Raw genomic sequence first — 16514 nt, 5'->3', positions numbered from 1 at the left:
GTTCTCTATGCCTCATTTTCCTTCTCCGTAAGAAAGCTGCTGTGGAAGATAAACAGATGTTTGTAAAGCATTTTGCCTGGCGTGAAGTGCTCAATAAATGGTAGCTATGGTTATTACAATGATTATTTCTTCTAAAACTGAGCATCATGGAATATTGTAAGACTCAACCAATATACGCAAGGAAATTTAAATTTGACAATAGTGCTTTCTCCAGCTTTTTCTAGCACCCATTTGATAAGAAGCACACGCACAGCACCATGAACACAGAGCATCCTATTTAATTGAGTGATATATTTCTAAGTTGCCTCAGGTCCTCTTAGAAGTTATCAGAATGTAGTTTTGCAGTAAATAGTCTGCATTAATCTGTTGAAGACTCTTTCACAGGGTTACTTCCTTATGCTGTGTAGACAAAAGAAGAGAGGATGTGCTGAAAAGGCAAGGAATGATGTCTGCTTTCAAAGCAACAAATATCTAGACTGCTATAAAAAGGCCAAAGGAGGAACCAGTGTTAACCATGGCTGAATCTGTCATAAAGTAAACATAGTCCTGACAGAAGGAGAGTATGGGACACTCTAAAAAAGTCACATGCATCTGCTATTCTTATAAAAATGCTCTGAAATTCCCTATCTTGCCTTCTTCAGCAGATATTTTAGAACAAAACGTGGATGAGACTCCAGCAGTGTCAACAGTGTGAAGAGAAATTATATATTTTAAATCACAGCTGCAAACAAACAGAAAAGGGCAGCTGCTGTGCATGTGTATGTGCTTCTTATCAAATGGGTGCTAGAAAAAGCTGGAGAAAGCACTACTGTCAACTTTAAATTTCCTTGCATATATTGGTTGAGTCTTACAATGTTTCATGACTCTCAGTTTTAGAAGAAGCAATCATTGTAATAACCATAGCTACCATTTATTGAGCACTTCACACCAAGCAAAAGGCTTTACAAACATCTCTTTATTCTCCACAGCAGCTTTCTGAGAAAAATATTTACTCAGTCTTACAGAGGTTTCATATCTAATTCATATATTATATAATATATCTTTCCTTCATCTGACCAGGAAAGAAGTGTCCAGAGCATCAATATGGCATGCTGGAAAATTTGAGCATAGTTCCAAGTCAGTGTTTTATAATTATGGATTAAAACAAAGAGAATTTTAAAAGCATGTTAAGTATATTTAAAACAATACCCAACCATCTGAGAAACAACTTTTTAAATAGATCTCTTTGTTCATTTAGGCATATCAAAGTTCTTAGTTCACAAAATTAGACAGGAATCAAATAGTGGCTTTTGGTAACAAGACGTCAGAAATCTAAACTCCATAATGTATACAGAAAGTGAAACTTTTGGAGAAAATTTGAAATAGTCCTCTAAGAAAAGCATGCCAACATATCCTGGGGTTGGTTCTTTAATAATTCTACATGGGAAAGCTCATGTATAATATTTCTTTCCAGTCAAAGTAATTCAAGCTGTATAGTAAATTCAAAGTTGTATAGAAATTTTAAGGTAGAAAAATTTGGATGGGAAGAGTTTATGAGAACTTGTGTTTCAAAAACATATGATGTAGCAGGAAAATAATATTTCATGTTAAAATATGAAATGAATCCCACATTATTTGAGGATATATATGGAGCTATTCCTCATAAAATAGCTAATGAATCCCCTTCATTCAGCTATGCAAAACAGAAGGAGTTGATCATAAATTTAGAGAATACAAGAAATAAAATTTACTTTTAGAAGAATTTTTCTTTCCTAATTAAAATATGTTGACTAGAGAGGCTTAATTTAAAACACAGCCTTAATTACCTACTTTTTTCAGTAAATATTTGACAGTTAGAGTCTTATTTCATGAATAGCTTTAATTTTGAATTCAAATTTGATTTCAAACACTATTTAGAGAGTGTTTATAAGCACTATTTAAAGTAAATTGAACACATTTGCCTCAAGTTTCTTGAGGGTGCAATTCATACTTCCTTAAGTCTATAAAAATGTAATTAGAGGACTAATGAAGTATTAATAAAAGTGTGGACTTACATTACAATTTAGACTATGATTTTATTAAAAAGAAAAGAGAAGAACAGCATAGTGGTTTCAAAGTCTACTTATCTAATACTCAACATGATTATAATATGTTATTCTTAAGTACTTATAGACCTAATAAATGGGCAGTTTTTGAATTATAAAACCAGGCATATTATAAGTTAACATTTATTCTCAGAAGGAAAAAGCTGAGGAGGTTACAGTTAACTAAACAAGTAGCTGTAGAAATGCATCTAAGTAAATAATTCTGTCCTCCACAAAAGCAAACAGTTTGCTCATTATCAGTCTGATAATGAGCAAACTGTTTGCTTTTGTGGAGGACAGAATTATTAACCTGCAGTAAATATCTTTCAGATCAAAGCCTCCCAAGAATGAAGCTTCGCTTCCCAATAAGGAAGTAAATCCAAGAAAATTAGATGACAGGATTCCATTTTATACAGATATGTCTCATCATAAACTCAGTGTAAACCATCATATATGCATTATTGTTTAAATTGTGCTTCCTTTCAAAATACAAATGCCAATAAATAAATCATTTATGACATGGAAAACAAGAGATCAGAACTATTTGCCTGACACTATTTAAATTATAAATGGATATTTTTTATAAAGGTAACACTAAAGTCATGGGCCCCCAACATCAGTCTGCTTTGTGCTAATGTTTTGCTATCATAAAATTTCCAAATCAAATTTCAGAAATCAAGAAGAGGCTGCTTTTGGAGATTTGTTATTATATCAAAATGTAAAACATAAATCCTACCTGATCACAAGGAGAACAGCATTTATTTGCCATCTTCATCTGTAGAAAGAGGGTAGTAAGGAGTTAGTACAAGTATATTAGTACCATAATTTTTCAACTTAATTGGTGGATAAAATTAGTCACAGAAAATATCCTTGGAAGCAAAATTTCTTTGATGATGAATTTCTTTTCTTAACACCAAATCAGAGTGAATTATACATGATGGCACGTATTCTCATAACAGAAAATACTTATTTTTACATATTTAATTTATTCTTTTTGGTATATCAGCATCTTATGAGAGTCGAGTTGCGTGGCACAGCAGATGCTTAAATTTCAATCTGAGAAAAGTGGGGAGAATGACTTCTCCTTGACATAATCTTAAGTAATTATAATGATCACATTTGTTCCTTCATTTAATTGTCTCAACAATTCTGGTAGGACGATATCATGTTCCAAAACTTTACTATTGAAAAATGGAGTCCCAGAATAATAACATGCCTGCAACTGCACAGTTGGAAAGTGGGAAAGCTTGACTTCAAATGAACATTTATGATTTTCAAGATTTTGAAGTTTTCCAACACTCTGAACTGCCTGCTAGAAAAGCATCTAGAACTGAAGGATTCTTGCTGCCATACACATTTTTGAAACTATCAATCTAGCACTACCTGTTTTTTTTTTTTTTCCTTCTATCTATCCGGATATCTTTGGAATTCAAAATGTCAAACTGAGAAAATAAGATCTGAAAGAGGATATGGTACATCCTTATATAATTGAAGAATGAAAGCTCCTGAGATCCATAGACTAGAAATCTAACAAATCGTTACTTCCTCAAATACTTTATTTTACTTACTCTATTTCAGTTTGTCAGCTCTCAAGGGCAATTTAGGTATGGGAGAAAGAAGTGGGATAGAGGAGTGGGGGATGGATGAGATGGTTCTCTTGCAAGATGGCATGTGCCTGGCTGGCTACACAGGGTTCCCTTACCCTAACTTCTAGTCACAAACTTGCCATTGAAATAGAAGCAGGAATAGTGATATAAATTTTAGGCATAAAAGCTGGGAGGGAACAATAATAAGAAAATTGGTCAAAAGCAAACTTTATTCAAGGGTTTTTCCTTATATGAACTTCCCATAGCTGTGATCATTCAATTTATGGTCAGCATTCTGTCTGGGTAGACACTTGCAGTGGTTGTTGAAAGTTCAGTTAGTGAACCTAATATCCCATTGACAGTTTCATCCCCATTCTCTATTTCTTTTTATTTCTTTAAAAAAAATTTCTATTGACTTTGAACATCAATCACCCTACTCAAGGGAACACAGCACATTTTCTTTCCTGGATGCCTGCATAAAATTTTGAGAAATAATGTTTTTACTTCCATATATATATGAAATTATGAAACCATATGAAAATATATTTTTTCACTATTTTAGGAGAATTACAGCCTTTAGTACAATTAGATTTCCCCAAAATAAAAATGCTGCTTTATGTAAATGCACCTGGATAAAATATTTACCAAATTATAATATTAGATGCATGCTAATAGTATATACATGTGCATGCATGTGTGTGTGTGGGGGGTATAGACTGTGAAAAGAAGAGCAATTAAGACTGGATACATCCAAATGTTTTATCTAGCTTATATGCTTGTATCTGAGAATATTCAAATGACTTACTTTCAAAATTTTTAATTGAAGGTTTGATAAGTTGAAACAAGGACATGCTCTACTATTTTATCTTTATGGCCAATTACTATCAGGCTAATAGTAAACAATAGAAATGCTAACTGTTTTTCATGTATGACAAAGCAAAAACAGTAAGTGATGGAAAACCTGTATGCTTACACTTTGAAGTGTCAGATCACTAATGTTTGCTGATACTGCTCTTAGCCAGTCAGCACACTCCTGGGATGTATAAAACTGAAGAATTCCGGTGCTGACTCCATCCAGGGCTAGCACTTCAAATGCACTCGACCTGAGTGGAGAAGGAAAAAGCAACACGGTCCAAGAAGGTATTTTGGAGTTCAGGTACATTCAAATGACCTCAGATCATTTCCTTGCAAATAGTGAGGACAGCAGAGGAACAGTTTTTAAATCAGATTTAACTGCAGTATGTGCTTCTATTATAGGTTTGCTCAGCATTTCTCTCATATTTACTAAAAAAAAACACAGCAGAATATTGTAACCATAAATGTTTTAGAGTATTAAATATGTTTGTTGAAATTAAGTTCAAAATTTTTAAGCCACTCACTACCAAAAGGCAAGTTTAACTTAATAAAGATATGAAAGGCACTTCATAAAGGAAATAACTCTTGTTCTTTTGGGAATTTTGGACTTGTATGATATTCAGTAAATAATTCTGAAGCCCATGTATTATAGTATTTAAATTGCTTGGCACAATGACGATGGTGTAGATCAAAGCACCATTATCACTGATCATTTACTGTATTTTATGACCACACATATACTTATGATTTACAGTTGAGCTTGTGAAGAGGTTGTTTTGTTTTCTTTTTCATGAAAACTAAAGTACCAAAAACACAACCTTGACAATTTTGCATAAAATAATATGACACAGCTATGATAAATCATTACAGCAAAATAACCGCCTCTAATTCAGTAGTCCTCCCTATCATGCAAAATTTTAAAAAGATAAACTACATGTAACTATTTACAAAATCTAATGCCACAGAAACTTGTTTCTGTATCTAAATAATAAAATATATATAATACATGAAGCCTTTGTATCTCGAACATCCTAAGAATGTAACTGAAAACTAAAAAAAACAAAAACAAAATAAAACAAATGTATATATTTTAAAACTCAAGGTTCACACTACATTATTTTTTAATATTCTTTCAATGTGAGTTTAATCCACTGTTTTGATGAGCAAGGGGGACCATATACGGGAAAGAACAGGAAATGAAGACATTGTAAAACAATGTCACATACTCTTGAGGTAAATATGTTGGATCAGGGCTTCCTCTGGATAAGGAAACTTTCTTTTTTAAAAACAAACATCCCTGATAAGGAGCCATTCCCATCTTATTTTGCATTGCTTAGAGCAGAACATAAGCTGGACTTACTTGTGATTTTTCTACTTTGTGAACTACAATGTAATATTAAAGGTGATAAATGAGAACATTTTTGAACATTTGAAAAGTACAATAATGGGTAAAAATTTTATTATAGACAATCAAGAGTAGAAATGAACTGGAAGATGAAAGAATTAGTGAACCCATCAAAAATGCATAATGGAACTACCAGAAGGAGAAGAGAAACAGTGAAAGGAGCAGAACAAAATATCTGAAGAAATAATGGCTGAAAATATCCCAAACCTATTAATAAACACTAACTTACACAACTGGGAAACTCAGTGAACTCTAAGTACAATAAAAGACATAGAATAACAAACAGACACATTACAGTAAAATGTTGAAAGTTCAAAAAATTTGAAACAATAAGAGAAAAACCTCTCATTATATCCAAGGAAATGACAATAAAATTAGTAGATGACATCTGAGCAGAAGCAATGGAGGCCAGAGTGCAATGGAATAACACATTCAGTGTGCTCAAAGAAAAACACTCCTTCAAGAATCCTATATGCAGCAAAGTTATAGTTAAAAAAATTAAGGTGAAAAGACATCCAATAAAACAAAAACTGAGGTAACAAATCCCTAGCAGATCTGCCTTACAAAAGAATTAAAGGAAGTTCTATGGCTAAATGCAAGTGACCCCAAATTGTAACTTGAAACCACATGAAAGAACAATGGGCACTGGTAAACATAATTATGTGATCATTAAAGATAGTAGAGATTCATATTTCATCTTTTTCCTCATAATTGAATTAAAATACAATTATATAAATGTATATATAATGTTTTATCAAGTGAAACAGAAATTTAATATATGTGCAATATATTTGTCAATATCAGCACAAAGTGCATGTGTACGTGCTGCACTGAGCTATAAAGACATAAATACAGCTATACAATCATGACATTAAATGTGAATGAATTAAAGACCCATCCAAAAGGCAGAGATGGTCACACTGGATTAAAAAAAAGAGCCAACTGTGTGCTGTCTTCAGGAGACATATTTCAAATTTAAAGATGCAAAAAGACAAAGTAAAAGGGTGGAAAAAGATATATCACGTAAACAGCAAACACAAGACAACTGAAGTGGCTATAGCAATATTAAACAACATCAAATTTAAAGAAAATGATGTTACTAGAGATGCAGAGGCACATTTTAAAAGGATAAAATGCTGACTCAATCAATCAGGGAGATATAACAATTATAAACATACATGCACCAAAACACATGAAGCAAACATCGAGAGAAACAATGGAGAAAACAGACAATTCAACGATAATAGTTTGAGACTTCAACATCCCACATTCAATAATGGGTAGGACAATGAGACAGAAAACTAGCAAGTAAATAAAAGACTTGAACAACACTGTTGGTAAAACAGACCTAAAAGATTACAACACGATACTAACAAAAGCAACATGCATTCTTCTTAAGTACACTTTGAACACTCTCCAGGTAGATCATACGCTAGTCCACAAAACAAATTTCAATGAAATGAAACTAGAAAGCAATAACAAAAAAATAGGTAAACTCATAAATACACCCCTAAATATCAAACAGGATAAAAAAGCTATCAAAAGGAAATAATAAAACACATTGACATCGCTGAAAATGAAGAAACAACATACCAAAATTTATGGGAAGTAGCTAAAGTGGTTCTTAAAGGGAACTTCAGAGCTCTAAATGACTACATTGAGAAAGAAAAAAAAACTTTAAATCAATTACCTTAAAATGTTGGAAAAAGAAGAGCAAACTATACTTAAAGCAGGGAGAATGAAGGAAATAATAAATACCGCAGTGGAAATTAATGGAATAGAGGGTAGGAAAACCATAGAGAAAAATCAATGAAACTGAATTTAGGTAGGAAGATCAAAGAAGGACAGAAGAGAGGGAGGGAAGAAGAGGGAGAAGTAGGGGGAGGGAGCAAGTGAGGGGGAGAAAGTATTCTTAGATATAACAACTAAAACAGGAGCCACAAAATTAGATCATTTTGATTTCCTCAAAGTTACAAAATTTGGTGCTTCAAAAGACACTATCAGAAAAAGTCAGAAGGCATCCCACAGAGTGGGAGGGCATATTTTCCCATATTATATTTGATAAAGGATATAGACCCAGAATATATAAATAACTCTGTTTACAACTCAATACTTAAAAAACCAGCCACATAAACAATGGATTATAACAAGTGTAGGGGAGGACATGGAGAAATCAGGATTCTCTGCTTGTGGAAATGCAAATGGTGCCCATTAAAAAAAAACAACAACAATAACACTTTGGCAGTGCCTCAGGTACTTAAAAACAGAATTATTATATGACCCAGAAATTCCACTCCTTAGGTATATACCAAAAAGATGAAGGCATATGTCCAAGCAAAAACTTGAATACAAAGGCTATAGCAGAGTAATTCATAATTGCTAAAATGTGGAAACAAACCAGATGCCCATCAACAGATGAATGGATAAACAAATATGGAGTATCCATATTATGGAATATTATTTTGCTATTAAAAAAAATGAAGTTCTGATACGTGCTCCTAAGTGGAGGAAACCTGAAAACATTATGCTATGTGAAAGGAGCCAATCAGAAAAGACCACATATATTTGATTCTAGAAATATCTAGAAACATCAAGAGACATAATGTAGATCAGTTACTGCTTATTGCTGAGGAGGGTGGGAGGGTTGCATGATAAAAGACATGGGAATTCTATTTGAGGTGATAAAATGTTTTAAAATTGATTGCTGTGTAGTTTGTCCAACTCTGAATATACTAAAGATCCTGAATTTTACACTTCATATGGCAAATTGTATGATATGTGTACTGTATTTTAACAAGCCTATTTAAGAAAAAGAAAAAATGGAAGGAGAAAAATTGGAGATGGTAAGTACATTTTTTCAATTATTTTTAATTTCCTTTTTTTGTTTGTTTTTACAGGAAGAGAAGCTGGGCATTAGCTGAAGGGGGGCAATGAGGTAAGTGGTTTTTTTTTTTTTTTCTCTTTAAATATTTTCAAACATTTCTCTTTAAATGTTATAGAATAGGATTTTTAAAGTTACTTGCTTCTCCTAATAGAAAATTTAGCTCCTGGCTATATGGCCTATTTCAATAATCTGTTTTATCCTTATCACCTTGAACAGCTACTGCAGGTATTATTTATTTGCTAAATTAGCTTTTGCTGAATTGTGTTAAGTTGAACTGAATCATGGCTAATAAATTAGTAACTTAGTAGAACTAACTGGGTAGAACAAAAATCACAAACTGATACAAATTCAGAATTCAGCAGTTCATTACTAACTCACTAAGTTCTTAAAGTTTTAGTAAATCTGTCCCTCTTGTTTACTGATCTCCAACTCCCTCTATCTGGGAGAAGTTTTCTTACCTTGTCCTCATTTTTATATTCATTATACTTGCCCTCAGAAAAACATTTAGTAAGTAACCAGTGCATACCATTTCAAGTTCCATTATTGTTGTATTCATTACAAAGTACTTTGATTCTAAAAATGCTGGGGGATGTATTTTATACAAATTATTGACATTCCACAGAAATTTGGTGCTTAGTAAATACTGAAAAAACTTAACATTTATATAGTTTTTTCATCTAAGTTCTCACTAGTTCTCTTTAAGATGTGTTAACTAAAAATTGGATCACTGTCATCACTTCTCAACTTTCTAGTAACTTGTGTAATATGTACAAAATTCAGGTTGGCCTGAATTTACTGTTAAAAGAAAAGTTGAATCAATTAGGTTATTATTGACAAGAGATGAGTCCCATGGCTCCCAGAGATTAGAATTCAGGGATTATTATTTTTAGTTACCTTTTCTGTTGAATACACACATAAAAGTACAGAAATTACAAGTGAATATCTCAATAAACAACCATAAATTAAATATGTCTACAAAATCAGCATCCAGATCCAGAAAGAGCCTTTTTTTTTTACCTGTCCCCCTAAGGGGTAACCTAACTTTGACTTCCAAGACCTTTTATTGACTTTGCCTCTTCTTGAACTCTCTCCTAATGAAATCATAAGCACTGCTTTGTATTTGATGTCTCTGAGATTCATCCAAGCTGTTGTATGGAATTATAGTTTGTTGACTCTTATTGCTATATACTCTTCTATTGTAAAATGCATGCACACTTACTTGCCTGTTTTATTGCTAGTGGACATTTGAGTTGTTTCCATTTGGGGATGTTATACATAGTGATGATATGAATATTCTTTTTTTGGTGAATATAAGAACACATTTCTATTTGGTATGTGTCTAAAAATGAATTGCTAAATCATAAGCTATATATATATATATATATAGGTCATGCTAAACTGTTTTAAAAAATATTGTACTATCAGGATTATATAAGAATTTCAAATGTTTCTTATCCTCTCTAATACTTGGTAATGTCTTGTTTTTACCATCTTTACCATTCTGGCATGTATACTTTGACTTTAATTTGCATTTCCCTGGTGACTTCCTCAACTAACTTTTTCCCCACATATTTCTTAGTAATTAATTCGACAAGTTACTTGATGTTTACTGATCCTCAGAATTAGCAACGTATCTGCCAGAGAATCCAATGCATTGCTAATTAAACATTGGGCACACTTAATAAAATCAACACTGTAATCACTACTATAAAGTGTGTGATGAGAAACAATAAACAGTATTGTGAGGGAGAACGATAGTGGACCTCAGGTCTATTCATGATCATTTATTATTTGCACGGCCTTGAGAAAGATATTTAGGTTTTCACCACGAAGTGATGAATGAACTTTGAATCCTAGAAGCTCATGGTACATGCACATGGTATAGACAATTGTATTTTACCAGGAAAAGAGATGAGGTTTGAGCCAGAAGTTCTGTTTTGAGTCCTAGAACATTCATGTTTTATTTTAGCAGACAAGCTATCATTCAACCTCTGAGATTGATTTTCCTCAGTTTTTGTGATGGGCTTCAAAATGCCACTTGCTTCACAGAACAGAAGTATTGTGAGATGTAAACGAAATGATGTAAACAAAGTTATTTATAAACTCATGGTACCCTACAAACATTATTATTAAATAGAAAAATTATCTGTCAAAGCAAGCAATGAAAATTGCATATTATATGAAAAGAAATGGTGAAATCTGTTGGTGTAACATTAATAAATATCGGCATAATATAAAATAGGGAAAAGAAAATTGAAAATTCATTTTGTAATAGAAGACATATGTCAATCAAAGAAATTATTATGCATGACTAATTGCTATGTACTGCTAACACCTTTCAGATTAACTATGAGGTTTGTACGCCATCGCTACATTGAGTTTAAGCTTGTCTATAAGGTCCCTCTCTTTGGCTGAGAGATGGTATCTGGCCTCATGACGCTGAAGTTATAGCATCTTCTGAGGCTTTTCAGGTGCTTACTTAAGGTCATTCTTAAAGCCAAAAATCACAGAATACTTATTGCTCAGAACCCAACATGCTGTTTGATAATCATGCATTAGATTTTATTGTACTACTCACTGCAATAAATGCTATACTAAGCAAAAGACAGTGTGCTTACTTGGCTTTTCCACATTTTAAAGTTTTTCAAAAAGTCACACTTAGGTTGGAATAGGCTTAACTGAATTTTATATGCCCAAGAGCTGGCTTAGTGTCCGGCAGGTAGCAGGTGCTAAACAAATGTTGTTTAATGAATGAATGAATGACTAAATGGATGACTGAATAAGAGAAGATACAAAAAAAAGAAAAGACACTGTGCCTTTATCCATACAGAGAAAAACAAAATCAAAATGTAATAAATGCAGAACTCAAGAAATGATAATATCAATACTTTTGAAAAACGTATCTCCCTTTCTGTGATTTTCTCAGGGCTTTAAGAAATTTTTGAATTTCCAACAGAAAATTGAACATAATTTCATACTATGAGGAAGCAAGAAAATTCACAGTTTTTGTCTAAGGGAAATAAATTTATTTCACTGAAGTTCAAAAAAATATATATATATCTTAATTTAGTAGAACATTAAAGAACTGAAAATTAAGGTCTTGTTTCTGCATTGCTTTTGGAGGAGAAAGAAACTGCATGGGCTATTCTCCTTGTACCCCTTTAAATATATTCTCTAATACTTTCCATTTAGCAATTGGCTTTTGACTGGATTCAGACAAGGTGAGGCATGAATCCTTTACCTATGGCCACAGGTCCTGGTGGGTGGCCATTTTGCAGCTACTGTTCTCACCTGGTTCAGTAAAACTGTCCTCTTCTTGCCCCTGCAGGACAGTCCCTTGGGTACTGACCATTCTCTCGAACCCACCCCCACCTATGTAAGCAATACCTTGGCTTCACACCCTTCAGTAATTATCACTTTCAATGCGCCATCTGCTTCATACTAAAATTAATCTTATAGACCATATCAATGACTTTTTAAATCCCAAACTTACACATTTGATAAATATTCTATGGTTAATGGCTACTCTTCAAACCTCTCCATGAATGCAATTCGTTTATTAAAATGCCATTATCACCAGAAAATTTACAGCATAAATAAAGTGTTTACTTGAGACACACAAAGGTCAGCAGGTCTAGAAAAGGAAGGCAGACTCTCCTTCAGATGTGTAAAAGAATTTCAGTACCTACCTAAAGTATGACTTTAAGAACTGAGAATTTTTCATTGCCCCTGAAAGCTTCAATTTAAGGTAAAAACAGATTCAATGTCAGAGAAAGAGAACTTAAAGTTTATGCAGAAACTTTTAAATAACTGGTACAGTTTTAAAGGGTGAATACATTCCATCTTAAAATTTTTAAACAAACAAGACTTTATCCATAGATTACGGTTAAAGACCATACGTTATGAAATTAATGGCTCTACATTGTCATTCTACTATATATTCTTGCCATTTTTAATCTTTTATACCTATGCAGTAACAAAGGGAGTGCTTTAATATATGTCTGTTATCATTAACTTTAGATACATGTTTTGGAAGCTGAGGGATAGAACGGATATTTACTGTAGCTCATGACTAAGAATTATGAGCATTCTCTAAACAAAATAAAAGGAAAAATGTGTATGTTCTTCAGAATTTAAAACATTGTCAAATTGCTTGCATATTACAATTCAAAACTGTTTCTGTAGTGGGGATATGAAAGTATAGTGTAAGCCAGAGAAATATTTTCTTGTTGATTTCCCTATTATGCAGTGGCATTTCTATGTATTTTATGTTAAATATTAACAGACAAGACCCATTTAAATTCAGGCACCATTCTCCATGAATGCAATTTGTTTATTAAGAAGTCATTATCACCAGAAAATTCACAGAACAAATAAAGTGTTCACTTGAGACACAAAAAAGTTCAGCAGGTCTAGAAAAGGAAGATAAATTCTCCATCGTGGTGAATAAAAGTGCAACTTAATGGCCTCCTTCTGTCATTTCCTTTTGCTTTCATGAGACCAAAATGTGTGTGTCTTTCTAGCACCTCACCTTTCTCAGGGCAGGTACTTCAGAGATATGAAAGGTAAAGTGTTCCATCTAAGCCTTTCTGAAGCCGGAGGGTTGAACAACTATATGTGATCTTCAGTGACCCTCCAAATGCCCCCCACTGAATAAAAATAAAGGTAATGAAACAAAATCTCAAGGGATTTTAAACACATCCACCATATTATTATTGTTTGCATGTGTTTTATTTATTTGTTTCCCACTGGTGTTTCCTACAAGGCTATAAAGCTTTATGAAAGCATGTATTTAGTGTATTTTGTTCACTTCACCATGCCTAGCATCTATGCTAGTATCTGGCAATAAAAGGAGATATGCAAAAATACTTATTGCATGAATAAATGCTTGAGGAAATCCAGTATGATTTTAAAGTCCTTGAGCTTGTGATCTGAATGGCTAGAGTCTCCCCTTCTGAATTTCCCCTTACCTCCTACCTCAACCATACTGTTTGGCATATTCTTTTAAAAATAGATATAATAAAGGCCCACTTCATTGGGTCATGAGGATGAAATGGAGATTAAGTATATAAAGTAGTTACCACTGTATCTGACACATGTTATTCACAAAAATATAACATCTTCTGGGGTAAAACTACTAAGGGACACTGAAGTTGTAATTATCCCATCTTCTGGGGTAAAACTACTAAGGGATACTGAAGTTGCATTGAGTATTTTGTGCTTCTTATTAGACATAAGAAGGCGTTCATGATACATGGAATTTTAACACTCAATACCAACAACTAATCATAACAACAACAATAACAAGAGTTAGAGGTTATTATTTATTAAGGAATTATTTTGTGCTAGGTACTATATTAAAAAATTTACATTTGTAAATTATTTTATTCTTAGTACAATCATATGAAACAGGCATTATTACTTCAAATTCCCAACATAAAAACTATGTCATAAAGACATTGTGTAATCTACCTCAGGTTTGGCAGCTAATAAGGGGCAGAATCAGGATTTAAATGCAGGCAATCTGAATTCCTAGGCCTATGCTCTGTTCCATTATACTATGTTACCTTCAAAAATCAAATTATTATACATTTTATTCCAGTAAAGCACAAGTACCTGAATCATGGTTTGCAGTCATATTTCTCTGTTATACATGCACGATGAAGCCCAACTATTTGTTCTAAAATACTTCAATTAGGCACTTCCATTCACCAGGTAGGAAGTATGATAAAATATTTTAACAAAAATATGCTTCCTGGGTAAAGCAAAAGTCTTTTCTTCTCTTTAAATCTTTCATGAACTCTCCAGCCTCCTAACATCAACTATGCCAGCACATATTTCTTCTGAATCTGTACTGCACTATTGTCTACATTATCAAATTGTGTTTAACATACGTGCTTAAAGTTTTATAACATTCTGGCATGTATATATTTATCTAACATATTTTATGCTCCCTTTCTATTACAACGAATAAAACTACAGAATTAAAGTAGATTTACAGAATTAAAATATCTATATCACAATATCCTTGGCATATATCAGGTCATGAAAATGATCCAAAATATCAAATAAAATAGATAGAAAATTACACATCCTCACTACAAATACTGAAGCGATAATGGCTGGTGTGCTTAAATCAGGTGCTAACATGAGTTCCTATCGCTTGTTTCTTGTGACCCACAAGGCTCAAAGCTTTTCTAAAACAAGGTGGGTTAGGGACCAGGAACATGTAGTATCTGAGGTAACAAACAGGAGGAAATTTAGGGATTTGTTCCAAAAAAGCAAGCTTACCCCCAATTTAGCTAAGGTTGTGAATACGCCAGTAACGAAGCCAAAGAAATAAAAGTAATTGGTCTCCAAAGAACTAACACATTCGACAAGAAAATGAGGCAAGGGGCCAGAAGTAAAAGAAACTTCTCCCCACCAGGGCTAACTAAACCGAGAACCAATTCAAACACGAGTTAAGATGGTATTCTATAAGTTCTTTGATCCTCACCAGAGTCCTTATTTTTGTAAAAATGAATATCATTTTTAAGAAAGCGTGGCACTTGAGATGGTAAAGAGACCTCATTTCTGTTAATCATGACAGTCAATGATTACTAAGCCCCCTTCTAGCTCTAAACCCTCGTGATTCTATTTCACCACTGAGGTTTCTCTTCCTAAGTAGTAGAGAGTGTGAAATGGATTGTGGAAGAGAAAGTCATAAACTACTGTTCTTGGAAACGGGAGATACAGTGAAATGTTCAATCCACAGCCTTAAGTATTGGAAAGACCCAGATTCCACAAGCACTGCCATTAATTAGCTGTGTGACATAGGAAAGCTGTCTAACCTCTCTAGGCTCTCTTCCTCATTTCATAAATGGGGACAGTAATAGCTGACATGATCAACAAAAATGAGCAATGCCCACCTGTGGTCGGGACCATAGCTGAATCTTAATAAATAGTAGCAATCATAATAATATAGAATACTAGAATTATCATAAAATTGTCATAGGATGCATACATAAAATGTATGCATGCATGTATTTTTGTTTTGTAAAGTGTATTTGTATCTCAGAGAAAACACTTAACCCAGATTTAAGATAGTAAAGAAAATTGGAAATATTTCAATACAACAATACTCAGGCTCTCACCTAACACGGAAAACATGGATTGGTTTCAATCCTAAATAGAGTCACTCAGGTTCATATGACCGTATGAGAAATGCAATATCATAAGGTAAATTCAAAGGAAACTAAATTGTGCCTGAACAGTAGGAAAGTTCAAAGGCTGTTTTTCACGAAGTTCTGTCATCGGTAAATAAGGCTATTAATAATAGATACTAAAATTACGACTTTTCTCTACAGACAAGAAGACTCTCTGGATGAGAAGATGACAGATTAATTTTATTATTAGGTTGATTTACATCCCCTAACTATCCTTTGGGCTCCTTTAATGCAACAGCCACTCTTATGCTCTAGAATCTCTTGTACCTTCCAAAGTGCTTGACACATAGTAGATGATCAATTACTGCTTGATGAATAAATCTTATTTCTGCATTTGCTCTTAAAAACAAAAACAAACAAAAACACACACACTTCTAGTAGATGATGAAACAGCTCTTATAAAAATCTGTGTTTATTCAAAATGCAGAGGTAGGGATATTGTTAAATGTTATGTGGCAAAGGACAAGCTGATACCGAATAAACTATAGCATTTTAGGCGGAGGTCAGGACTGGGTT

At 33.1% G+C, this 16514-nt stretch overlaps 1 protein-coding gene across 16 annotated transcripts in view; it reads right to left on the bottom strand.

Moving 5' to 3' along the window:
* The window catches only part of SNTG2 (syntrophin gamma 2), a 484887-nt gene that overhangs the window by 145271 nt on the left and 323102 nt on the right, over positions 1 to 16514 (bottom strand). For all 16 annotated transcript variants that reach the window (XM_077153049.1, XM_077153052.1, XM_077153057.1 and 13 more), the window contains 2 exons: positions 4623 to 4752; positions 2800 to 2838 (listed from right to left, as the gene is read on the bottom strand). In XM_077153049.1, the coding sequence (XP_077009164.1) occupies positions 2800 to 2838; positions 4623 to 4752 (169 nt within the window). The remainder of the gene's footprint in view (positions 1 to 2799; positions 2839 to 4622; positions 4753 to 16514) is intronic.

Source organism: Tamandua tetradactyla, chromosome 3, assembly GCF_023851605.1.
Source record: "Tamandua tetradactyla isolate mTamTet1 chromosome 3, mTamTet1.pri, whole genome shotgun sequence".
NCBI classification, from domain to species: domain Eukaryota; kingdom Metazoa; phylum Chordata; class Mammalia; order Pilosa; family Myrmecophagidae; genus Tamandua; species Tamandua tetradactyla.
The sequence above is the reverse complement of the archived record's forward strand: the minus strand, read 5'-3'. Positions and strand labels throughout refer to the sequence as shown.